The sequence below is a fragment of the Falco biarmicus genome, chromosome 2 (assembly GCF_023638135.1).
Source record: "Falco biarmicus isolate bFalBia1 chromosome 2, bFalBia1.pri, whole genome shotgun sequence".
Lineage (NCBI taxonomy): Eukaryota > Metazoa > Chordata > Aves > Falconiformes > Falconidae > Falco > Falco biarmicus.
This window is the reverse complement of record NC_079289.1, coordinates 19,873,776-19,900,833: the sequence shown is the minus strand read 5'-3', so window position 1 is coordinate 19,900,833 and position 27,058 is coordinate 19,873,776. Positions and strand designations below refer to the sequence as shown.

Here is a 27,058-nt window from a genome sequence, read left to right as displayed (position 1 = left end):
CACTATGTGTTTCAGGCAGGTAATCAGTAACAATGATTCTCATATGTAAAATTTAACTTATGGTCAAGTCAGGTGTTCAAGTGGACAGACCAGAACAAAACTATGATTACAATTCCTGATTTCATACTTTTATGTATTATGGGCACATTCTGTGGCTGTTGCTTGAAAAAAAGCAAGTGTTAATGAAGTTAGTTTTGTGTTTTCACTCCCAAAGGGAAAAGGGCATTGAAACCATTAGTGATCTGCTCACTGCTGCTGTGCAGTATTTCTTGTTTTCACAGGAAGGGTAGAGCCACCAGAAAAAAAATGAAAAATTAAACATATACATCTCAATCTACTTTTGGAATAGTGGTATATCTAAAGTTAATACACACTCACGGACACATAAGATTAGCAGAAATTTAAATAAAATTGCTTAACCAAACAAAGCAACTGAAGCTTTATTTCTCTATATAGAAAGATGCATCCCTATGTGTGTTCTTTTAAGCTAAGGAAAATGAAAAAGCCATGCAGCCCTTGCAAGAAATAAATCCTCAGGTGGTAATATATATACATAGAAAGTTTCCCCTTTAGTAGATGATTCCTCTCAACAGATGCTTAATGCCATTTAGGAGAGCCAAACTTATGACTACTTTAGAGTGGAATATTCTACTACATTTTTTTCAGTACAACAGCAAACCATTGCATGAACCACCATACTGCTCGCATCAGTTAAACCAGACCAAGTAACAAAACTTAAGCAGCTAAACGTGTATCCGGAAATCAGACTCCTTATGCAAAGTAAGCACAATGAAAGGATATAGAACAAATGAAAGGACTTTTCTTCAAAAAAAATCATCTTTCCATTTTCTGCAACTTCACATCTCATATGGCTTTTGAACGGAGGCATTGGGTAAAAGAATTTTCCCACCCATAGTCAAGTACTGACTGTATTTACATATAACAATGCAAGGACAAACAACAAAAGTTTAAAATTTAGCATACTGTATTACTTTACATAATACAGCATAAAATCCCTTCTAAGGCTACAAAGGACAGATTTACAGTAATATGAGGTACTGGTATTTATGGTCAGAAAAGTAAAGATGGAAAAGAATTATGTAGCATTGTCATCAGACATTTCTTTTTTTTTTTTTTTTTCTTTTGGTTTTTTTGAAGGGTTTTTGGTTTTGTTTTTCTTTTTTACAAAATACATGTCTTGATGACCACATGCTTTAAGCTTATATTCATTTATTTTTTTATATATATATGTTTATTTATTATTTGTAGGGGCAATTGAGAGAGAGTCACAAATAAGGAAAGGACACTAAGGTTTTAATAAGGGCAACAAAAAAAAAAAAAATGTTTTCACCAGAATAGATTCACATTACAGTACACCAATATCGACAGCATTCTCTTTTGTCTATTTTTGGTACATAAGATGGAATCTCTCTACATAACCTTATAAGGCTTCAGTAACTAAAAAGTAAAAAACCTATTAGTTTACAATTCATTTAAAAATTCTGAAAGACACAGCAAGTTCTAAACTTTAGTAGTGCTACCCATACACAACCATCCGGTTTAAGAACCCATTAAAAGAGCCTCCTTTCAAGGGAGCTTCCAACAGCAGATCTGTGCAATATGAATGTCTCTTACTACAAGGGAAAAAAAAAAAAAAAAAGACATGGAACATTCTCATTCATATTTTGCAATGTAAAAAGTTACAAACATATCTAATCAAATAAATAATAAAAAAAAGAATCTGAAATGTGTTTGTTATGTATCCTAAAACCACTATGCAGAATAATGGAAACTTTCACTCACGGACTATTTACATGGTAATACCCAGCTGAGGGTACACACTGCTACAAAACTCATAAAACAAAGGGTAAACTTGAAATATTTTCCATAGTAAAGGTCTAGCAGCATGACTATATCTAATGCTGTTTGTTTTCTTGATGGTTTTTGGAAGTTTGTTTTAATCTATGTCTTCATCCAGTTCATAATTGTCTTTATCATAAATATCTTTTACTAAAAGAACCCGTACGAGCATATTTTCCAAAGTGTTGCGGTCCAGTGAAGTCGCAGTGTACCAGATGGGACTCTCTGCAGAGACAGAGCACTCTGGCTGCAGATAGAACATGTCTGTCCTCTGATTCAGATTCTGTGGGCTACAAGGGGGAAAATACAGGGGGTTAGAAAAACACCCTCACAAGATAAAACAGTATTAGCAGTTTCAATATCCTGCAAAACCAAAACTCTTAACTGTACCTCAGCAAGTTACCAAAAAAAAAAAAAAAAATTAACATGGAGAAATGTGGTCTCGTCCATAGAAGGAGCCCTGCTGGGTCTGGCCCAAGCCCAGCCAGTCCCACCTCCTCAGAGCAGCCAAAAGCAGGTGCCTGGGACTTAACAAGCACACAGGAGACCACAGACTCTTCCAGCTTTCAAAAATTTGCAGATCCAGGACTCGCTAAACCAGACAGTACTTGCTATCTATGCAAGAACCACTGATCGACATATTTTGATATCAGTAATTACTTGCACCACTGCCTGATATGGCTATCTCTGCATGTGGAGCCTGGGGTTCCCTCGAAAATCAAGGGCAGCAGTTCTGCACAAAAACACAAGAAGGTGGTAAAATCCATCCTTTTATTTTCCTTGAAAGGCTGGTCATTTTAAGTCTTAAAATCCCTTAATTCCTGATGCACTATACTTCCAGTTTGATCCAGCTCAGACACATAATCTAACCCACTACACAAGACTCCTTTAAGGAAATTCTAGTATTTTGTCCATTTAGGCAAGTTTCAGAAAATAATTTGGAACCCTGCCTGTGGAAGTGTTCATTCATGCTCCCTCCTTCATAAATACTGCAAACGTCAGGAGTCAACTCCATTTCATGTGTCTTTGGTAAAATTTTTACCAGCTCATCTTCCCAAACTGGCTGGTAAGGTATCGGGTGCTCTTCTTCACCTGCTAGGGAAAGTGTTGGCTTGTTCTGTTCCCACGTAAATCAGATTAAGAATCAGGTAAGAAGCAAAATATGACTGTTCAAAATATTCTAATAATTCAAATATTTTAACCTCCTTCCTACATTTTTGACAAGCCAGTATTTTTGTAGGAACAAGCAATGATACAGTCTCGATAGCTGTGAATGAGAGGATCTGGAAATCTCAGCTGCAGCTGTCCACTAGTTGCCAAGTATATGTCAAACAGCTAGCATTACCTTAAATTTTACAATAGCTTTACAGTATTACCTTAAATTACAACATCAGTTTAAATTTTGCAATAGCTTTTAAATTGTAAAATATTAAAATTATTTCATGAAAGGTGGGAGGTGTATGTTATTAGTAGTGGAACCAGGAAAAGCAGTCTGCTGCTCTAGTTAGCAATGGTGACCAATATCTGTAAGACAGCAGGACTTGAAACCGCTCCATAAACGATACTGCAAGTGAGCTTAAGTGCCTTCTTCTCCCCAATGTTGAGATGTTTCTAAAAATAAAAAAAAAATATTTGTTCTCTCCCCACTACTGGCTGTGTAAGTCAGTTCAAAAATCCAGCTTCAACTTTTTAACGATATACCCTCTCTGAACCATGACCTTTTGTGTGAAGGCAAAAAACCCCTCCCTGCAACAGTCAGAACTGAGTTTATGAAAAGCAGGTCCTTGCATTAACGGACCACAAGCTTCTCTTTAATTGCTTCTTTCTATAACATCACATGCTTGCACTTCTACCTACACTGTGTGCAACTTCTTCACCTTTAAGAGTAAGATGCTGTTTCCTAACACACATTGGGTCACACTTCATTTGATTTCCTGTGTTGTATACACAATGTGATTTTATTCCTTTGGTATCACTTGCCTGTATTTATGTAACTTAGAGTTACATAAAATCTACATTAAAATCAGTCGCTTGAATGGCTGTTCTAATTAAAGAAAAGTATTTCCCCTGAAATCCTGTTTTCAAACACTACTGAATTATTGGTTTTAAGAGTTGCCAAAGCTTTTCTTTTTAATGTATTAATTTCTGTGCAGATTGGAAAGTAACAAGCCATTCTAAATGCTGGGCTACTGTCAGTAGTATTTTTTCTACTACAAAATATTTTTAGCATGCTTTCAAGCTCGGTATCTCAAAAGCATCTAAATTTCAGATTCCTGATGACTTAAAATGAAGCAAATGCATTGTCTCAATCCAATTTTTACTGAAGAGACAAGGACCTCACAAATGTAACCCTCAGCAGTAAAACCTACCAGATCCCTTGCTGGTAATGCTCTGCAGAGACACTTGGTGTTTCCGGGTAAGAAAACTGAATGATACTATCACTGCCAGATGAAGTCCTTGACAACTTACACTGAAGTACTCTGCTGCTTCCACACCTTCTGCATGCCTTGTCCAGATACAGAACAGGAGATTTCAATGCTTTCATTTAGGTATTTTTCAGAAGATTTCAATCCATTCCCTTTACTTGGGCATCTTTCATGTTGCATAAAAATATTTGCCTTTTGTACCCAGGTCTCCCCCAGACCACTTGCACATCACCCTGTAGCATGCTTACCTTTTAGACAGATAGCACTCAAACATTTTCACAGGGCATCTAGCTGGATCAGACGTGTTTTCAATTTGTTCAAATACTGGTTCATCATCTTCGTGTTTCCTTTTTCCAGTAGTAATTTTATCTTTAAGAAGAAAATCAAGATCTAAGCTATAACTTGAAGTTACTTTACATTTTCAGTAAACTTCCCAGAGTGGGCAGCCCACCAAGTATATCGCAATGCGGTTGCCACAACTATGCATATCTGCACACTGGAAATGCAACCCACCGCCACAACAAAGTCACAGTATTTAGCATGGAGACCAGTGGGCTCAGGGGGATCATTTAACACAGAGACCCTGCTGTCTCCATGGACCACGCACTCTGATTATAAAGATCGGGGAGCTGAGCTGCTCAACTTTACGCAAAGGCAGACCTCTGGCTCCTGGCAAGGTGCTCAGGTGTCCCTCACAGGAGCACAACGTGGATGCTCCTGCAATACTAATTTTCAACTGCCATAGTACCTTCACTATCAGCTCTGCACAGGGAAGACACTTGGTATCGAAGACAAGCTTTGCTTTCCATTGTTAGAGGATTTTTTTTCCACTGTCTAAAAACAGTGCCAAAAGAAAGTCTTAAGTGCTGCTCCACTGTCTTCAGGCCAAAGTATTTAGTGTTAAAGTAGAACAGAGTATTCAGAAGAGCAACTGGTGAATGTGATCCTAGCTGTTTAATCCTCCAAAGGTAATCTTCTTCAACTCGAGAGAATATCGATCCTTTAAAAAAAGAATATTAGAGAGAATACAATGGATTAGCACACCAACTGTCCAGGTGCAAGAGAATCAAGTTTCTGTTTACCATAATATTTAACAGAAGGATCATGAAAAGCCTCTAATAAGCATATTTAATTGTATGTTCACAGCCCCAAAACCACCTCTTAAAGACAGACACTCACTGTTTCAGTAAGAGACAGGTAATGGGAAATACGAGTATAGGCCATTTCACACGGAACGTATTTCTGTTTAATTACAACAGCATCGCTTACATGCAGCTCCATCATGTTACTACATAAAACCAAATGTTCAAGGGGCTAATCTTAAGCCCTTCATAAACAGCATATTTTTTAGTTCATTTTATTCTGCTCAGGCAAGGTGTTTGAATAGCTATACCTTCTTTCTTACTACTAATGGATATTTCACTTGGAAAGCGCTTCTGGACCATATCAGGGTATAGGGAGGACCCTATACAAAGGCGCTCTAGAGCTATACAGAGAAAAGACAGTGCCAAGGAGAGAGAGGAAAGGGGCTGTTAAGGACATGCCCTGAAAAGAGAATTGTGAGAAAGATGGAAGAACAGTGGATCCTGCAGTTCAGCACCAACACTGATCTGCTGGGGAAAATTCCTGTTTTCTCCATGAACTAATGATCCTTCTGAGCAGAAGCTCCATAGAAGAGAGTCCTCCCAACCAGCTAAGAAAGGCTAAAATACACAACTCGTTAGCCCTACCCACACACAGCCCAGCACCTGCCTGCCTACCTGCTTCCCATTTGGGAAAGGAATTGGAAAAAAAGTAAATTCTGCTCAGGTTTGAAGTACAGGTCAAAGAGCAGCTGTTTATCCTAACTTTCTTTCCTAAAAATAGATAGCCAATTTAAGCTTAACAGGTGGTGGCAGACTCAACTCTTGCAGTATGGATTACCAAGAAACAGGACAGTAAGAACATGTGCAGTCTTAAATGAACTCTTAGATGGTATCTTTATGATTTTTAATCAAATACTATTGCAATGCATAAAATGTTTGTATGTATCTACATGCTTAAGAATACAGAACTATTAAGAGATGAAAAACATACATGACCAAAAAGAAAATTACCATCTGGAAGTATGCTTGGTTGCCAACTTCTAAGGATTTTATTTAATTCCTGTTCAAACGTCTGGTAGATTGGATCAATAAATATGTTGTCTTTTCGATTACTTCCATATAAATACTACAGAAAAGAGAGAGACACAATATTTACACTTCCAGATTAAAACAGTTCCTGTGCTATAAGGTTCTTCTTCAGTGCAATGCTTGCACTTTTGTAAAAAAACCACACACAGTTAGCTATAAAAATAAAGCAATGACATTTTTCCAATATTTAGCAGTTAAAAGTTACCTCCAATATATGTTGTAAATTTCTGACTGAATACAAATAAAAAATTAATTACAACTTGACCATTGTTCTCTAAAATTTCCTAAGTGCAACACTGAGTCAGTGAATAGGGAGTTATTAAAAAAAAAAACAAACAACAAAAGAACCAACCAAAACCCACAAACCCCAAATCCATAACTATTTTATCTTTTCCTCCACCTAGATCTTCAATGAAAAAAACCCAACCATTTAGCAACAATCTGCCACTTTAAACGGGAACTCTGGACACTGACAAAAGCACCTTCAACACACAAGTGAAAGCAAAAAACCACCCGTGTATTTGTGGTAATGATATACAGCAGTGCAAGAAAAATGATAGGATGGTGCAAGGCACCCGCCTATTCTACAATCAAATTATCCTAACCCGCTTGATCTTACAGAAACTCTTTTGAACCTTTACCAAGAATTAATGGCTGAGGGATACACTAGTATTTGATGCTATCCTCTCTGGAGACATTTGTAAGAAACTGAGGATTGGCTCCTTAAATTTTCCACTTCCGTGTTATCTGTGCATGAACAAGCCTGTTAGTGAATACAATAAAAATGACAGACAAAAAATGTACTCACTTCTGGAAATGGCATCTATTTCTGTACATGTACTTGAAGAAACATTAAACACAGCACTTGTTTATACTAGGCTGCTCAGCATACCTTGACTTTCTTATCTTTGCATTTAGTTTTATAATAAGGAAAAACGAGTAAATACACTTTCCTACAAGTCTCTAACACATCTTCATTTAGATAAATATATATAATAAGTTTAACTAACTCTTCAAAGCGCAATATTCCCCAAGATGTGCTTGCCTCTACATACCTCAGTTTTGATTTTCATAAAGCAATTCTAAACCAGACAATACAACTCACTAAAAGCTTCACTAGGTTTGCCTCTCTGTTACCTGGCACATTTTTCCTCTATGAATTTTCTTTTTCTCTGGTTTGCATTAAAGACACTGAATGCTGGCAGTGAAACTGAAATTAAGACTGAAATTTGGTTCAAAAGTAATTCCCACACAAGCTTGTGAGAACTCAACTAAAAATATTTCCGTTTCCTGGTTCAGAATAAGTGTTTGGCTAAACCTCAACATCCCCAGCAGAAACCTGTGAAGCATCCTGGACCATTAGCACTGCAGAATCTACAAAAGAACGATGACATGTTGCAGTCTTCCCTGGTACACAACACCTGACATGCATCCACAAACCTTCTTTACCACACCATAACGTTGTGCTCTGCTCTCTACAGACACTAGCGGACCCAGGATCAGCCTTAGTTGTTGCCACCTGAGATGAGTTCTGTGGAAACCGCAGACACCTTCAGGCAAACATCTGCCAAGCTCCATCAGCCTGAATTTTGCCCAGACAACCCCATTATTATGGGCGGGTGGGGGTGGGTGGGAACAGGGAACGAACAAAAAACCAAAAACCACCAAAGCCTCCCAATCTGTACTGGGATAAAGAACGAAGGCCACGATGCAGCAGGGGAGCAAGGCAGGCTAACGCCTTCTGCCAGAGGAATCCTCTCCACTAGATGCCCACCTGACCATGCAACAACCTTTTTCATTTTAAGTGTGCTGTTTTTTCAGGATCAGTACTTCAAAGTTACCAAAACCATTACTGAACCATTTCTGGCCGGAAGCAGAACAATTTCAGCTGCAAACGAACCTGAACTGAGAAAATGTATCATTTGAGTCAGGGACCAGTTTGCTGGAATAGATTTTCCAAGTGCTTCCCTTAAGAAAAAGTTATTTTACGAAGTCAAAAAGCCAACTGGAGATTTAAGACTCCTGAGCACCTCCCCTGCGCTCAAACCGTATTACTGCCATGAGGAAAAGCTCCAGCCTGAGCCTGTACTGGGCCACAGCAAGTGCAGTAATTCTGGCGGAGAGGGAAAGTGCTCTTTTTCTAACCTAGGGCTTCCGCATTCTCTTCCTTCAAAGAGAAACTTACTCTAAGTCAGCAAAATATTGATGAACTTTGGCACAACTTTAACCTTAAATGGCATCACTTAAACTCCTCTGAGCCCCTTTGAGTTAAACAGAGCCAGTACCTTTTATGCAGTAGCAGACAATTTATTCTCTTTCAGGAGAGTACCCACGTCAGGGTTGTCAAGATGGAAAGAAGTACTAAGAAAATACCAGAAGGCAATGGACTTTTGTTGCACACTGCAACAACTGTGTTGCATTTAGTGTACCATTAACTGGTTTAAACCTGTTTCTTTGAGAAGGGTAACGCATAGGCATATACATCATACAATTTGCCATTCGCACACAGATGTTGGCTGCAACCCTTGACAGCTCACATGCTTGCACGTTTCTGTCCCTCCCTCACTGCCTGCCCTTGTGAAATGCAAACTCCTCAGAACAGGGCACATCTTCCTACCAGTCTGAATAGCAGTGGCACAACTGGGCTGAATAAATGGGGCTGTTAACATCGCTTGAATTAAATACTGGACACTAAGAATAAGCATAAATTACAGTGAAACAACTGCAAGTTATTCCTCTAATGTTCCAGTGTTGTGTATGCGTATTACGGCACGTGAATATTGTGTTGTGCTACATGAACTTTGGTTCTGATGCGCTAGAAAAAAACAAAAGTTGTAAAAATAACTAGCTTTCACAGTAGACAAAACAGACTATGTCAAAGGCACAAAGAGAAAGGTGAAAAAAGAGAAAATACTAATTTAATTCCATTTTATAAACATGTACCTCACACTGTGTATTGTTTATCAGCTTAATAAGAGTATTTCCAATTCGACAGAAAGATACAGAGACACAGTTTGTCATGCAAGTGCAGAAGCAGAAAGCTAGTTGAATTTGAAACATGCCTTGTAGCAATATTGACTAAAATGCCAAACAATTGGTCGCTGCTCAAATTTCAATCATGAGGTAAAGGTATCAAGTAATTCCCTAATTTTGGATACTCGGGATATGGAAAAATTAGTATAGGTACTATTTATTTTAAAAATATTTTGATTAAAAAAAATTGTTATTTGATTCAAGTTCTCTGCCTTAAGTATGAAGCACTTTAAGCAGGACTGCAAAGCCTGTGAGCAGCTTGCTTACCACATCATATGCAATTTTTAATGCCTTTTAACATGAATGAAATGTTGTGTTCTCAGTCCTGAACACTGCTTATTTTATCTATGATTTGCCTTATGTACCAAAAATTAAAGACACACTCTGCTTAAAAGATAAGTTGCAGAATAGCTTTTCTAATTATCTAGTGATATGTTATTGCCTTCACAAATGATAACTCTAAATTGACTCCCTTTATCTTTGAAATACAATGTAATTACAATTTGCGGGCAGGGTGTATGTCTAAGACAGTCAATGTAGCAGAGTCTCCTGCACTCTACAAAGTAAAGCCTGACTGCCCACAATCTGCAATATTCAGTACATTACTCTGCCAAAAAGACACTTCAAATAGCTCATTTCCACTATGTGCTAAGTATCTGAATTAGTAAAACATTTACAGATCATGCCTTGTTTCATTCTGTTTTTACGTTAAGCCATCTTTAGCAACCAAAATGAAGCACAGTATTCAGAAAACCTGTCATTTTAAACTGCAAATTCCTTGCTTTAACCCAGCAAGAAGCTTAAAATTATTACAGCATACCAGTTTGCATTTGAGTTTTCAGGATGGGTCTGCAATCCCATTCTCTATACAGACAGCTTTCTACAATGTGATTTACACAGCAGCCTCTCTGTGTTCCAGATCATAGCCATTATATTAAGAATAGCTCCTAGCCAATAAATCCACATTATCTCCATTCTTCCACTGAAATGGGTTAGTCAAATCAGTAGGTCTGCTTCCCAGCCTCTACTAACCTCCTGAATCCCAAGACACAGATAATAGATGCTGTCAGGTGCATAGTTCTCTCCATTTGGCCTTCGAATTTCATTGACAAAATGTGTCAAACCATAGTTTAACTCAGCTGAAGTATGTGATAATAGATCTTCCTTTAATTTCACAGACTTTACTGTAAAATAGAGAAAAAATGCTACATTACACAACAGAATGATTACATGGTGAGGGTAGGATGGGGTATTTTTGGACTGGAAAGTGGGAAACTGGCTTGTTGTCCTCTCCACTAACCAATGGACAAGTCTAAGAGCACCAAGTACTTGAAGCACTAGGTCTGTATTAAAATAAACAAGGCTACCAGAGTAAAGTCTAGTTAACCAAATGCAGTTATCACCCACTGACGAACGCACTGTCATGCTGACATGCACTGCTCTGAAAAAGCTGAGTGCAGAAGTGGCCCAAGACTCCGAAGCGAAGACAGTGCTGTAGAGGGAGACCTTCAGGGGAAATGGCAGTTTCCAAAGATCCAACAGTGTAATGCAAAGGTTCTAAGACGCATGTGGGAGCTGAAGAACAGCAGGAGTAGCAGCAATCCAGCAATGCCCTTTTCCCTCACGGTGCCAATGTACACACAGAGGAGCACTGCAGAAAGAGCAGCGAAGCTCCACAGGAGCAAAGGCCACCTCGTGCCAGAGCTCCACAGCCAGATAATGCCAGCCTCAGATGCTCTCTTTCCAGCACAAAGAACAGAAGAATAGGATGCCCCTCCCTTGCAATTCAGAAGTCCAGAAAAGCTGTGAACTCCAAGGCAAGTTAAAATATGAGGAAAAACAGGATACAAACAAACAAAATAATCAAAACGGTCCTAGAAAGTCAGAAGAGGCAGAAAGGTGCTGTCCTGGCTTGCATGAGAAGCATGAGACCCAGCACACTGAACCAAGTAGGGAATAGTAGTTAAACAACATAAAAACCCCAGACAAACCGAAACGAAACAAAACAAAGAGTTTGGCAACTCTGTGATAAAATAATCCCAGTCACTGTGGGAACATTAGGCACATGTGAAAACTTACATTAGAAATTCCAGCTGAAAATCAGACGAGTACAACAATTCTCCCTACCAAGTAAGAATTGGGATGCCAGATTTTTGGGAATACTTACTTGATTTCAGTTCCTCTAATTCTGGAAGCTCTTCATCTAAATACCGAGACTTTACCCAGTGCTTCCATGCATTTACACCATAGGCATATTTGAATGGAAAACTACACTCCGAGTTTTCAGAGCTGTCATCGTGAGACTGGTATTCTGACACTGCTTTCCTCTTCACCCCCTGCCATGGAAACACAGCGGTTAACACCACTGGCAGCAATAACACAGAAGCCGGGCAGAATAAGCAAGCTGCATGCAAAATTACAAAATGTTCAGTGCAAAGAAACACATGCTTCATTCTGTAGGTAGTTTCTGTGTTGAACATACTTCCAAGGACAGTGTTTACTTAAGCTGACAAATGTTTCTAATTCACCTTTAACACTGGTTCCTAATGCAGACAGAATAATTTTTGATAATGGAGCTGCTGCATTGGTTAGATCATATTAAGCAACAACCACATGATGCACCAAATAATTCAGTGTATTTATAGGATTTCATTGTGTTAATGTGCAGGAAGATAAAAGTGCTACAAATCTGTGTCAGAAAGTCAACATTTAGGTTCAACTGAAGCCATCAATGTAAAACCCAGCACTGGTCCCAAGTTAAAAGTATGTCCAGGAGTGGACATGTGGATAATGTCCAGTGGATAATACCAACAGTTTAGACTCCAAGTTTAAAACCAGAAAGATATATTTTTTTCTTAGAAGTTGGATGGGTCTTTTTTTAAAGCTGTGATACCCGCTGTAGTTACTGCAACAAAACTGTTTCTACTTTGTGCCAGGCACCAGAAACTTTATTTCTTGTTAGTTTCCTTCTAAATAAAAGAGTACGGCTTATTTATTTGCAGTATCTAAAATAAGTTTTTTGACTGAAAATAGTATCTGGGAAAATCACAAGCAACTAAAAAAGTGGGGGGTTTAAACTAATTTATACAGGAGATGCTACAGTTCCCATTATAAGCCATGGTAATGCAAACATTCTTCCATTTTACTATCAAATTAAACCAAGACTGTTTTGTTCAAACCAGAAGAGAGAAATGCATTACTAAGAATACAGAAATTATATACACACTAGCACATCACGTCAACAGTTCTACAATGTGAAGCAAAAATGGGATCACAATTTAGAAATGACACTCCTATTTAATCAAACAGTTAACTGCAACAGACAGGACTGAAATAACTTTATTATCTGAAACGTATCAACTTATATCATAAAGATAGGGTATCAGGTATGAATAGGCAGTAACACATTTTAGATCAGTATGAGAACTAAAAACCGAAACCCCAGCATATTATTGCCCTCTTAAATTTTGTGGGGTTTTTAAATTTTTTTATTAGCATGACAAAATTACCTTCTTTTTAGACCGAGGCCTTGGCTGTTCCTCATATTCTTCCCCAAAAACGGGAGGTAACAAAAACTCATTTTCTGTATCAAGCTCCTCAGTTGCTGAAAATACATTAACAGAAACTTATTTCTAAACATCTTTTGAATAATATTGGTTTGGAAAAAAAACCCCAATGAACTATATCAGTGTTCATTAACATAAGGGGTCCACAAAAGCACATCTATAAACATCACCAAAGATCGGATTTCAGTAAGAGGAAACAAACCTATTCTTCTTTTGAAAGTAAGGCAAAGCTATCAAAATGTTTACTTCTAAACAAACTGTAAAGGACACAATGCTCAACATTTCCAAGCACTATCTCAAGTCTTGATGGCAGCATTTCTTACTACGGACTTTAAACAATTTTTCCTGCCTAGGCAGTCTTCAGTATTAAGAAGTTGAAGTTGTAGTGAGAATGAACTATTATAGAGAGAAATAAGTGGAAAAAATACACATTAACTTACTACAGGCACTTTTGTTCATTTCTTTCCATAATTTCTACTCATGTTTTGTATCTTACATAGCACTTTATACTTGGTTAAAAACTTTCAGGCAACACAGTGGAACGAGACAACACATGAATGGATTTAATGTTGCAAGTTTCACCTTTATTTACTTTACTCAAGATGGTTCATCCCTCATTTAGCCATCAAACAATGTCTTCATTCAAAACTGAATGCTCTTCTAACTGGCTGACTTCACCACCTTACTAAAGACACCATTCAAACCGGCCCAGAGGAAATAAACAGCACTCGCGTGCAAAGTTTTGAGAAATCCGCCCCAGACTAAACACCAGTCCTTCTCCTGCTACCACAAAGAATCGTATCTTGGAAGCACTTTAGTGCAATTAATATCTATTACAAACTGCTATTATTTAGTATTCAACTTTTTTTTTTTCTTCCATGGCTTTTTTTTTCCTCATGTATTGAGCCTCACTTATATAGAAAGTTAAAAGTCTAGTATACATCTGGCTAATAAACTCCCTAAGACTAAGGTCAGACTAAGTCCTAGACTTGGCCTTTAAATTAGACATACAGCAAACTGGGAAACCCAGTCTGGGCATCTAGTGCAGATATCCACAGCACAAGGCAAAAGGAGCCTTTCAACATCAGCTAGAGAAGCTATCCAGGGGAGGTATGAGAGATACATGTCCAAGAGAAGCTATGTTGACGGAGACACGAGCTACAGCCAGGAGCTTTCTTAGATCTTGGATTGATTAGAACATGGTATAAGGAAACAGTCACTGTTGCCTGCATTCGATAGAGTGGTAGAAATTGTAATACATAAACCCAAGACCTTCTTTCAAGAAAGATCTCAAAGTATTGATGTTCCTGCTAATTCAAATAAGGCTACCTTTTTCAAATACAGGTACAAACGTTAACAAGATACTAAAAGGCGACACCAATGATGTGCAGCACACCAGCTCACAATTTTCTACCAAACTTGAGTGGGAAATTTGCCCTTTCGCCATTTCTGCTCTAAAACACCACTTTCCATGGAAATACCTAGTGACCGAAGAATGCATTCGTTACTGTTACATGCCATCCGAGTCTTTGAGCCTTCAAAATAGCTTTGTTAAATCCACGTCCAAAACCAAGTGGTGCAGTCAAGTTCATCTGTGAAAGGTTAACTCCCCTTTTTCTTTGAATTCTGTTTCAAATACTGTATTTTAAATGATGGAGGAACTAATTCAGGAGTCTCCAGTCTTGCAAAGACATTGCAAAGCTTTACTTAACAGTCAGGTGGATCTTGCAATCAAATAAAGCTCCTCTGAAAGGATGATGAAACAAGGTACAATAGTTACCCACAATGTCTACTTCACAATATTTATTAAAATGACAGAAAAAATACCTCTTGGAAAGTCTATTTCAATATCAAGGTCTGGCTCATATGGAACATCAGGCAAGCTTGTCCGTGCCTCTGCTTCTGAGTTCAGAAGATCCGACTCTACTATTACACCTGTTTAAAACAAAACAAAAAAAAACCCACCACAAAACTCTTGTTATTTTAACCAACACATGCAATCCATGTGTTGGTTATTTTTCTACATGATTCTGCCTGCAACAGGACAGACTTTCAAGTCTGTGAAAGAGATCCTACAAAAGTAAACAAAGCAGGCAGAGGGAATCAAAAGCTTGACCTCTTTCCAACATCTGGCAAAGACAGATTTCTCCAAATTCAGTTCCCTGCAAATGAGCAAGCTCTGATCCCATAAATCTACTCATTTAGCTAGCTTGTACTTAACCAAAAGAGAACAAGGAACTGCTAATGGCAACCTTGTAACACTACCAGAAAAGCCCAGCTTTAGTGGGGGAATGGCAACAGTGTGGAAGAGGATGTGGCTCCTGGAACTGCAGCACCACTAGCCTCCTATACACCAGGCTCAAAGTGTAAGTTCATGTCATTTATCAGCATCCTTTGAGACACATTTAGAAAGAGCTTAAAAAAAACAAAAAAAAAAGAACAACCCACCATACATCAAAATTTCCCCTGAGTCAAGCAAAAATCTTAAAATCTAGTTTTTGGAAGAGAAGGCAAATTCTCCTGGGAAGATACAGAAGAGACTTGAGGATTTTGGCAGGCAGAGACGGGGAAGAGGGGCAGAGGTACGTGCACTGCAAAAACAGCATTACAAATGTGCAGGATTTTTTGATATTCAGCTGTAAAGTTGTCTCAGACAGTTCTGTCCTTTTAGGTGACCTGGTTGGATGACAAGCCATTTCAGCATCACAACTCAAATATGTATCAGCTGAAGCATTGCTATCGAGAAAGAGATGATCCTTGCAGGTCAGGATCAATCAAGAGCAAAAGCTTCACCAGGTCACCTGGTTTTGTTGATCACAGTTCCACTTGTGCAATTTATGTTTCTCTTAGTTTTAACAGTCCATGCTTCCCCATACCTAACAAAAAACGTGCCTAGTAATGTATTACTACAAAGGGGCGAGACCTCTGTACAGAGAAGTTGGGTTCACACCTGTAAGCCACAGCTACAGAGATCACTTCCCCTAAACTTCTGAGTTGAGTTTTCCTGGGAGGATAAACACAGTGGGGTTTTGGTTTGTTTTGAGTTATGCTGGGAAGAAAAATGTGTTTGTGATCCTGGATAAGTGCCTGTCATCAGCCATGGAGCTGGCCCAAGCAAAGGGAATGCCTGTGTTTTTAAAGACAAAGGTCTGGTACAGCACACCAAAGCCACACAACGTACTTCGGAGAGTTTTCTGTATTTCAAATGCGCTAAAATTATCTTTTACAATATTTAAATAATTAAGATTTCCACTTAATATAACAACTCAATTAGGGCACAGTAACAATCAGAATCTTTCAGTAAAATAAAAAAAAACCCAGCTCCTCTCTTGATTCACACCCACACATACACCTCAATGCTCCAAAAAATCAAGAACTCAGCAGGAAACTCACTGGTCACATCAGAAGCTTCAGTTTTTCCATCATGTTCAGGTGCCATCTCTGACAAGTTCAGTAGCTCAGTTTCCAGAGGATCTGGGGGCACTTTTCCCCTCAGCTCTTCTATTGCTGCAAGGATTTGCTCACTGCTATCCAGAGTAGTGGGTAAAAAAACTGGAACTGGCACCTATGCAGACAGGGAAGAAGAGATAATTCAAAAAGAAAAAAATGCGGCAGCAAAGCATCAACAGCAGTCAACAAACTCTACATCCCTCTTCTAAAAGACACTGTTAATACAGAGAACCATATTTCTTCAGTGTGGGCTAACAAAAGAATGTTCACAGGTTAAAAAATTCAATATGAATTATTGATAACACAAGTGAAAGCAGGAAAGGATAAAGTTAAGCATGACAAAATACAGTGGGTCAAAATAAGAACAGAAGGGACTTTGGAAATTCAAACCTGCCTGACTATAACTTCAGACTAACAGTTTGGACAAGTCAACATCCTATTTTAGTGGCTTGCTGGTAGAACACAGAATTTTAGGAATTCAAGGTTTTTTCCACCATGTGGATGAGATTTGGCACTTAAGTGCTAACAAATTTAATTTACTTTCTTTTGCTGGCACAAGTTTCTTTTTTTTACTTTTCTTCCTTCTGTTTATCCCCCTCTACCATCCCTTCCCAAGACAATCTTTCAGTTTCCCCTTTACCAGAACAAATCTTGCTATTTAATGCTTATTGAGCAAACTCAAAAGCATCACTCAGAATTGTTCCTAAAAATCTCAGCAGCACAAGATTTTCACACTGAAAGCAGGCAGATTATTTCCTCAATTTTAGTACTTAAGTGCCACTGTCACACTTCTAATGCCTTCCCACTGAACAGTGCTGCAGCACCCTGCAATCCTTTAGATGGAACAGAATGAGAACAGTCAAGAATACAAAGTGGTCCCACACAAGCATGTGGATGGATGCCGATCTAAACATGAAGCTGAAGTCTCACTTACAGGAACAGGAAGCGTCGTAGGAACAGGAACATTTTGACTATACATATTCATAGGCACCGGAACATAGACAGGTACAGGAATAGGCACTGGGACATACTCTTTTTTCCAATCATCTTCTATTAAAAGAAAAAAGAAAAAGGCAAACACTGCCAGGTACTTAAATATATTTTACACCTGCAGTTTAGGGAAAAAAAATTAGAATATTTGCCGTGTGTTCCAAGACAGTGACAGTTAAAAAATAAAAATCTGCAATGAAGAAATTAGTAGTTCCAGTACAGTTCAAGAGTTACCTGTCTGACAAGACTTCGTCTGCATATGAGGTTTACAGTATGTGGCTTTCGTCATTGTCAAAGGCTTGCAGAGAACTGCCTTGTTCTTCATTTCTCTGTTAGGTGTTGGAGAAGGTGGTGGTGCTGAGCCCTACAGACAAGCAAATAAGACAATGTGCTGCTGCACTACACTGATTCCAACACAACGTTCTTGATTTAATGTATCAGTTGATACTTTTCATATGAGATACTGAAGAGGAAGCTCACAACAGCATGAAACACCAGCACCAACTATTATTATTTAATTGCAAGCTACTCTACATTTCTAGTAACGAGCTGTATCTTGCTGTCAGGCCTAGCACTTTGACAACTTCTGGCTCATTTTCTTTTTTTTTTTTTTTTTTTTAAAGTTTAAGATATTATTTTTTTATATTCTTGTTTAAATGGAATTGCAATTTAAGCTGTTTTATAACTTCAAATTTCATTTTAGCTGTAAAAAGAATTCACTATAAGTAGCATAACAAATTCCTGGCTCAAAGTCTAACCTCCTTGAACTATGCTATAATCCAAAGATTGCATTTTTTTTTTTTTAAAAAAAAAAGCGTTTCTGAAAATATGTCCGATTTTTTAATCCTGAAGTATGAGCTTCGAGCTCCCCCTGCTGGCTCTACAATAGTGACAACAAATACTTGGGAATATCCCATAATGCTCAAACTGCATCCTTACAGTCAACTAGTAAAAAAACCCACATCTCGGTCCAGACATGTTTTTTGTCACCTAGCACCTGTTTTAGAACCTGATTTACGCAGCACGACTGTCACTTATTTGGTCATATGCAGTAAGACTAGCCCCACATATCCTTTTAAACACAGAAGGGAAGTCAAGTCACAAGAACAGCAGCAGGCTTTATTTAACAGGCGTACATTTTCTAAAATAAAAAAAAAAATTACTGTATCACACATAGCTTTTATATGATCTTTAAAAATTTAGGGAATGAATTAACATCATTAAATACTATATGTTTGTAACAAGACAGTTTAGCTTGTCTCATGTCTCTAGTTACCTAAGCAATCTTGTTTTGTCTTTCATTAATCTGTTTTATAATGCCATCAAAATACTTCCACTTAAATCTAAAATTCAGCTTATAGCAGCCTATCTGCATTAAAGAAACTAGTCCATTTTTTCATGGAAATACAGGCAGTTCCAAGATCTTCCATCTGATGAACTGAGTTTCAAACAAAATACACTAAACTAACTGAAAAAAATTATTATTAGTAATACTTCCGACAAGCTGATAAAAACTGAAACGCAAAAACGAAGGCCGCTGCTCCACTGATGATTCCCACCCTCCCAGACAATGATCCTGCAAAAGGTTATGCTTCCCTACTCTATCACCTGCAGCAAAGTCAATCAGACCTTGAGCACCAATTATTCTGCTCTTGGGAATTGTAATTTAAGATCTGAAGCTTTATTTTCAGCCTTTCATAGCTGAGATACAACCTTAATATTCTAACTGACCAGTGAAACTCTATTCCCTTTCCACACTCCATATTCACATATTTAGACTGATCAGGTGTGTTTAAGATACGCATAGTCGTGAATCAAGTTTTAAGCAACACTTCCATGCACTACAGATGTAAAATACATGGCTGATATTTTGGTTTTCCAAAGTGTCCAGAAGACACTGACAAGACAAAATATGAATATTTAAAAATGTAATTTCAACTAGTGATGTGAAAAAGACTAAAAGCCTCCATAAATTTAGCTTAGTATCATTCAAATATAATAACTTTTTTTTAATAGCATCGTTTAAGCCATCAGGATCTCACATTTTAAATACATCTGATTGTATTATATATATGTTAAATATATGTACTTACTGTTATTTTTGTTCGGGGGGTTTGACAGCCCTGATCTAAAAATATAAGAAAACATTTTTAGAAAATTTTTCCCCTTTTTCAGAATCAAAGTAAATTTCAGTTAAGCAACTCAGACAACTTCTATCATCAGGATAACATCAAATTAACAGCAGTGATTAGTACTGTATCACAGGCAAGAGCTGCATGGGAGACTTCTCATTCACAGGCACCTCACCACTACACAAAGACAAATGCTCATCAGTGCTCCATCCAGATGTGAATACAGCCTCATTCAAAAAAGTAAACACCGAAATGTTCAAATATGAAAATGGCTGTAGAAAGAAGTTGCATTGCTACAATTGCATTAATTAAAAAGCTGATTTATTTGAACTTTGCCTCACTTGCCATTTAAACCACGTAAACATGCATTCAGCCCCATCAGCAAATTTACATGGTACCTATTGCCAACAAAAATAAAGCAATGTATTCCTCTTATATAGATAATTTAATTCCATTCCCATTTAGTTCCATTTCATTTATTTCCTCTTAATTCAATTTATTTCTTTTTTCATTCCTGGTGCATTTGTATGCTCTCTGTGATCAAAACACATTTTGAAAATAAGTGCTTCCACAGAGCAAGTAATGACAAACCAGAGCACGACGAGAGGAAAACATTTTCTGTCCCCATGATAATACAACAGTAAAATTACACTTAACCTAAAAAGATGCTTCTTAAAAAGCGATTACAAAACTGTTTGATTACCTGACAACGTTTCAGTTCTTGAAAAAGCAATAAAATAAAGAGCTAAGATAAAAAATAGCAAGCAGCTCAATGATGCCTCTGATGCTAAAATAAAAAAGGGTAATCTCTAACACAGTTTATTACAACAAATAAATAATTCATACAGCTTTAAATTTTTCATTTAAAGGAAGCATCTTGTTTGCCATTTAGCATCCATAAAGCAGCACATACCATAGTGTAAGTTCTCGGGTCCTTTTTGGGTTGCCAGATTTGGTTCGTTTTGTTGACAGTAGAAACGGAGCAAGCAGTGCTGGTCACAAAAGTGTTTCATTTCACCACGCCACTGCACTTTCTCTTTGAGAGTTCCTTGAGACTTACAACAGTCACATCGTGCAGCCTTAATGCAAAGGAAGATTTTGACATTTTTAAACAAGCCTCCAAAAAAATTATTTCTACATTTTAAAAGGTTTTGTTTTTAAGAATACTGAAGAATCATTACTGCCACACAGTCAAGTTCCGCTCAAGCAAGCTCTATGATAGTTACACTACCTTCTAACCGGTGTACACAGGCACATCTGCCACTTTATTTTCAATTGTTTGCTGGGGGTTAACACCCAGAATGAATCATTAAATCTTTAAAAATTGCTCACCTCTAGACAGTCAGCCAAAAGTGAATTTTATGCATCAATTTTAATTAATTCTACTTAAGCATTCTCCAAAACAAGAGCAGAAAGTGACTGAGACTCCTTAATGGCTCTCTTGAACGGACAAGTAGAACTGGGTTTTATCCCCCCGAAGTCTGGTGGTTTCTTTGTTTTAAGTGGCAAACAGAATCACTTCTCTGGGTATCAAATTGAAGCACTTTCATGTAAGTAACTTTTATATTTTCATTCTTTTAATAGTTTGGCAACATGTAGATTCCAATTATTTAGTTCATCACAGTTTCTCTATGATTTATAAACAATAGCTTTCACACTGAAGAGGTTTCCACAAAAATCGTTAGCACATAACTTGAAACTCAAAACTTTGTTCATATGTATCCCTAGCTAAACATTTAAATAAAATATCTTTCACCAGCCTACACGATAATTTCATGACGCATCACTCAGACATTGCTTTTCTCCAAAATAGATTCCACTGAATTTTATCAGCCATGCTGTAAGTAATTATCTGAACAGCAGTAGCCCCAGTTTCAGACCTTCAAGTAAGCAAAGAATTGTTTGAACTACTGCTCCCCCTGATATTGCCTGCAACCTCCATCCTAAAGCAGTCCTTAAAAAAAATCCAAAAAGCTTTACGGAATCTCAGGAATCTAAAATAAGTCAACCTAATAATATAGCCAGGAGAGAAAGAGGGAAGTTATGATAATATGCAACATAAAACATTCATACGTAAAAGCATACACAACATTGCAGTTATGCACAAGGCTCTGATGGCTAAAAAAAGCCACGAAGTTCCAACTGTAGTTCTCATTACTCCAAAAAAGTACGAACAGGCCAATTAGTTCCAATTTAAAAGGTAATTAAGTGTTGAGTTCCTTCTCAACCTGATCAGTCTGGCACCATGCTCTGGCAACACAGAAAATTCAGCTCTCAGTTGTAATCTTCCAATACTTAAGACGATACACCGAGAGACTTGATTCTAACAGTACAACCAGTTCTAAATTGGGAGCAACTGAAGCTGTAACTTCAGGATCAACTCACATTAAGTGCCAGGTGCCCCTGGAAGGGCAGGTATTTCTTCCCCGCTCCTCCGTGCAGGTGTCAGCAGTAGTGCTTATGCACCTGTAGGTTACACAAGGGCAGGGACCTTCCAGCACGGCATTTCCCTCATCCTCCCTCAATTTTTATTACATTTGTCACTGTGACTTTCTGCTGATGCTGACCCACAGTTCATTTTGCAGCAGAGATATTCTCAGTGGGATAAAAGAGCAAGTAGGTTGTATTCTTGGAAGGGAGCGGGGAAGAAGATGAAGTGTAAAGTGTTGCCAAAATAGCCTAGATTATCAGTTCAGGGAAACTGTGAATTCACACCTTTAATGCAAATGCATCTTTCAAAGCCACCAAAAGGCTGAAATACCAGTAGAAAAAAAAGATAATGTATAATTCACTCTAACTTTAAATCTCAAGCCCACCTAACCCTGATTAAGAATGACAGCTGACCTGTGTAGAGAAAAGCCCACATATTCTAACCTGCTACGCGCTGCTTGACTATCAAAGCACCACTATCTGCTCAACTTTCTCATTCAAAGAAAAAAAAAAGGTGACAAATTTTGTCAAATGCAGCAGCTACAGCCCTCCTGCAATTCTTTTCTCCCTCTCCTGTTCTGCTTTTTTGTTTAGATATTTGAATAAGTATTACTGTCTCTCCTAGGCTGCTACTAAGGTATTTATGTGAAAAATATTTTTGTTTGCTTCCACACAGAAATTACTCTTCCTTAGCAAGACCAAGATTCTTTTATAAGGATGCTTCACTTCGCATCCCTGCACCTGCTACACTGGAGTTCTACCACTTCCATAATCATGCTAGCAGTCAATACCATACATCCTTCCATGCAATGAACCTTCCTACTATCTGCCTGCTCTCCCCAACTTCCCTGACCATGAAAGTTAACTGAAAGCAGAAGTGTGAATTCATGATCTTTCTGCTTTTTCCTTCCTTCCTTCCCCTTTCCCTCTGGGTAACTAGCACTACATGTTAATTGAATCTCCAAAATACCTGCCTTCAGGTATTTTGCTCTATTTCTGTGTTGCCAGAAGTCCACCCATACTCTCTGTGATTCAATTACACATAATTTCTTTGCCACTCATGACTGCTTTTTAGCCCAAGACTTTTCCCCAGTCCAACTTCAACACATTCAAATGGGCATGGTGTTTAGTATAAATCACTAATGTTTTCCCCAAACTTGGTTTAAAAACAAGTTTTTCACATGTGGGGCTTTTATTGACATTTTTAATCCCCCCCTGACCTGTTCCTAAATGTTCTCCAATGGTTTGGATGGCTACTAATTTGACCTAATCTCAGCTGTCTACAGTAAATAAGCAGCAGGAGATGTTTCCAGAGAGTGACTGACTATAGAAGAAAGAAGGGAGATCAGCTGTACCGAAACAGTGCCTACTTGAAATTGAGATGCCTAGATATACAATGCCTAAACTTGGACAAGGTAAATTCCACAAGGTTGTCTTGCTACCTTTACCATTTAGATCAATGCTGGCTCCACAGTTTCAAATTGTACCCCTGCTGACAATCACTGCCATCTGAGCTCACCAGCCACGATGATTTTTCTATGCCTCAGACTAATTCCCCACCTCCTACTTGGTCTTTGCTGAAGACACCTGACCTCTGCTGGATACACAGTCATTGCTGCACATGCTCAGTCCAATCAATACTCCACTGTAGCCTGGAATGACCTGTAAGCGCACTTCAGCTGTGCTATTTTCAGCAATGTTTCACAATGTATATTTAAAGAAACATGTTTCTGCGCTGATCTCGGAACTGTATACTTTTTCAAGTTACTTTCAATGCTCTAGTATAAGTAACATCAAATGATTGAAATTCTCATCAAACATGAGGCTACTAAAATATTTATATAGACATTTCCTAGACATTTTTCAGATTAACATCCAAACCATGGCATGCAATTGAAGTTTACAGGAGGAGCTCCAATAACTTGGGGAACTAACCTCAAGACACCAAAAATGTTACCTCTTGTTTTAAAAGATGCATGGACACCATACAGCAGAAACTTCCTTAGAACTTGGCACCAACTGATAACTGTAGCTGCCACCCAACAGACGATTAGGACTAAGCTATTCTTTTACATTTCAATCCCTCAAATTAGGTTTGGAGAACACTTCTAGGTAAGTTTGATATACTTATAAATAACCGTCTTCTACCACTGCTACCTTCTTCTGGCTTTTTGAGAATAGAATTTTGGCATTCAGGGATGTTCTCCCATAATACTTAATTATTTTTAAAAGTTAAGATGTTTTCCAGATACTATTACATGAGAAAGATGTGCCCATAAAAAAAGAGAGTAGACAAGGAAGATGAAGAAAACACTTGCTTAATGAACACAATGATGGTGTTAAAACATTACTACAGTATTGCTACTTATTTCTCTTCATGTATACATTCATTGGAACTCCAGAGTAACACTGGACATAGTATAGATTAGACAAAGCTCACACATATGTAATTTTATTCTTTTAAAAAGCTCACAGACAAAACAGCAAATGAAGTACAAGTTCAGGGAGTGGTTCGTATCTGTTCTGTCTTCCTATACTTTGATCATTATCTATTTATAGCTAGATAAGAACACCAGTTAACAATGCACTACCAAACCTAAGGTATATGGAGTGTCTTATAGAAGAGGGAGAAGTTACCAGCAAGGATGTGGAGGGGAAAAAAAGACAATTTTAGCAAAACATGCAACTTCCCAAAACCTATTACATGCCTTCCCCATGTAATAAATCCCAAACTTTTATAACCAGAACTGAATTAGGCAAAGGCCTTAAGAAGTATTTGAAAAAAAAATACTATCAAGAATTCATCATCACGTAACACTAGTCCCTCTAGCAAGTACAAGATTAAAGAAGTAAAAATACCTAACACTTCAGTATCATCAAAAGTATCAAAAGTCGTTACTCATCAGCACATCTCTTCAGATTAAACTGCCATCTCAGAGCATCATGTCTAACTTTCCTCTACCACAGTACCAACAGCAGTACCTTAAGCAGACTTAATGGGCCAATTATGTTATTGCTTTATCCCACAGATCAGAGGGATAACCTGAAGTCAAGAGTTTTCAAGTGGTTCTCAAATCTGAATCAGAAATCAAAGCTTCCACAGAAGTTTATGTACATGAAACTAGTTTGGTAGGCACACTTCCAGACTGTATTAGATTTCTAAAGCACACCAAAGCGTTATTCAGTTCCCTATCAGAAGGCACTTTTTAACCACACCCCAAATTTTAAGACATATAGATTAAATATTATTATATGAAGTTAACATTTTAGTAGGTTTAAGAACTTTGCAGCCAAGCTTTATCACCCTATTTTCACATGACACAGGAGAAACACATTCTGGTCTTCAGTAGTTTTCTTTCAGGAATGTCTAACAGGACCCTACATGTTATTCAAAATGAAGACTTTATAATGTTTGGCTGTAGCATTTCCAGAACCAGCCATTCTAAAATAACAGTATGTCTTCAGATTCTCTTCTTTTATGGTAGGCAAATCATCTTGAATTACCGGACTTCTATCCAGCCCTCTAACACTGCAACCTTCCAAGCTGTCTACAGAGTTTTAGTAAGATGATTAATTTTGTACTGCATTTTTTGCAATTGCATCCACAAGTGTAGTTCTTGTTTTAATATTAGTGTAGCTTTCAGGGATGTTCACACCAGACATCAAATATTTTATCCATGACACTAATCGCAGGTTAAACCCAGTTCAATTTCACCCTTATTTCTTTCAAAAAATAAACCCAAAAAACCTCTTAACATGAACTCTTTGCTGGTTGAGCTTCACAAGGTAGTTAAGTTTCCAGAGGTTTAGAAATACCTGCCATCTGTTTGATTTAAACTTTTATTAGAAATCCATTTGGTCTTGCTTTTCCCTTTGGCATCCTTTCCACTGGGAAATACTGAACAATCAAAGCCTCTGCACTTCAAACTGAGAGAAGGGAAAAGGCAAAAAAGGAGGCAAAAACAGGAACAAGAAAAACTAACCTAGTTTATCGTCAGTCAACTCAAGGTATCATCCAGCTCCTATTAACAGTGTTTTCAACATTCTGAATACACATTTAAGAAGGTCTGACAAGAAAACTATGGTATCATTTGAGAAGAAAAAATTGGAATTGTAAAGAAACAAATATACATAGTAGTTTCTTGGTTTTCTGTAACTCAAGACTTCCTTGCCAAACGAATTAATAAAATCAGATGATAGAAACGCTGCTCTAAGATTTAAGAAAACTCAAGCCATGAAATTAATACATTTGCTTATTGTATAGCAAATGCTTTGCTGAAGTAATCCATTTGCTGCACAGTTCTTGAGATATCCTCATATGTGCTTTTTTTTTTTTAACTGCAGAGCTCTCATCAAAAATTCTGAGTTACTTGCCTTGTAGTACCAGTCCTGAAATTTTTTACAGCACTCTTCACTGCAGAAATCTCTCACTACACCATCAAGTTCCTTAGTTGCTCCCTTTTTGCACAGCTGTGAGCAGTAATTACAAGAAACACATCTCAGTCCTAACCGTCTTGCAAAGTCTTGTTTATATAGCAGCTTGCAGCCTGGAAACAGATTTTAAATATTAGGAACAAAGGAATTTTTACACAGAGATATCACAGTTAAGAATTAAAAATATTGAAAAGTAAATGAATACAACAACAGCTAACAATTGGGGCTTCAGACAAATTCAGGTTGCATAACAGACTGTATTTCAAGACATTTTTACCTGAATACCTTTCCTGCACAAATCTATGGTTTCATGTGGCGTCCATATCTTTTTCAAAACACTACGCTTGAATCTGTGCTTATCAAACCCCAAATAAACAGTCAGAAAAAATACATACTTTTCTTTTCATGTAGATCCATGCAAAAGCATTGACTTGGAATTACATTGCTCAGTTACACATTCTCAGAATGCTAGATATCCAGAAAATGACAAGCAGAAATTTTAAGCCAAACACCACCATCCACTAAAACAATACCCTATCTTCAAGGACCAACTTATTTCTATT

At 37.6% G+C, this 27,058-nt stretch overlaps 1 protein-coding gene across 12 annotated transcripts in view; it reads right to left on the bottom strand.

Annotated features, from left to right (window-relative positions):
• Window positions 1-415: 415 nt before the first annotated feature.
• Window positions 416-27,058, bottom strand: part of ZMYM2 (zinc finger MYM-type containing 2) — a 91,982-nt gene continuing 65,339 nt past the window's right edge. For 10 of the 12 annotated variants that reach the window (XM_056327088.1, XM_056327090.1, XM_056327082.1 and 7 more), the window contains 14 exons: window positions 26,436-26,608; window positions 20,545-20,710; window positions 19,593-19,627; window positions 17,734-17,863; window positions 17,444-17,559; window positions 16,453-16,624; window positions 14,887-14,994; window positions 13,003-13,097; window positions 11,661-11,829; window positions 10,526-10,677; window positions 6,383-6,497; window positions 5,035-5,286; window positions 4,535-4,655; window positions 416-2,150 (listed from right to left, as the gene is read on the bottom strand). In XM_056327088.1, coding sequence (XP_056183063.1) covers window positions 1,958-2,150; window positions 4,535-4,655; window positions 5,035-5,286; window positions 6,383-6,497; window positions 10,526-10,677; window positions 11,661-11,829; window positions 13,003-13,097; window positions 14,887-14,994; window positions 16,453-16,624; window positions 17,444-17,559; window positions 17,734-17,863; window positions 19,593-19,627; window positions 20,545-20,710; window positions 26,436-26,608 — 1,997 coding nt within the window. In that variant the 3' untranslated portion in view covers window positions 416-1,957. Of the gene's footprint in view, window positions 2,151-4,534; window positions 4,656-5,034; window positions 5,287-6,382; window positions 6,498-10,525; window positions 10,678-11,660; window positions 11,830-13,002; window positions 13,098-14,886; window positions 14,995-16,452; window positions 16,625-17,443; window positions 17,560-17,733; window positions 17,864-19,592; window positions 19,628-20,544; window positions 20,711-26,435; window positions 26,609-27,058 lie in introns of those variants that run through there. The other 2 variants (XM_056327091.1, XR_008820000.1) reach the window with 2 other exon arrangements.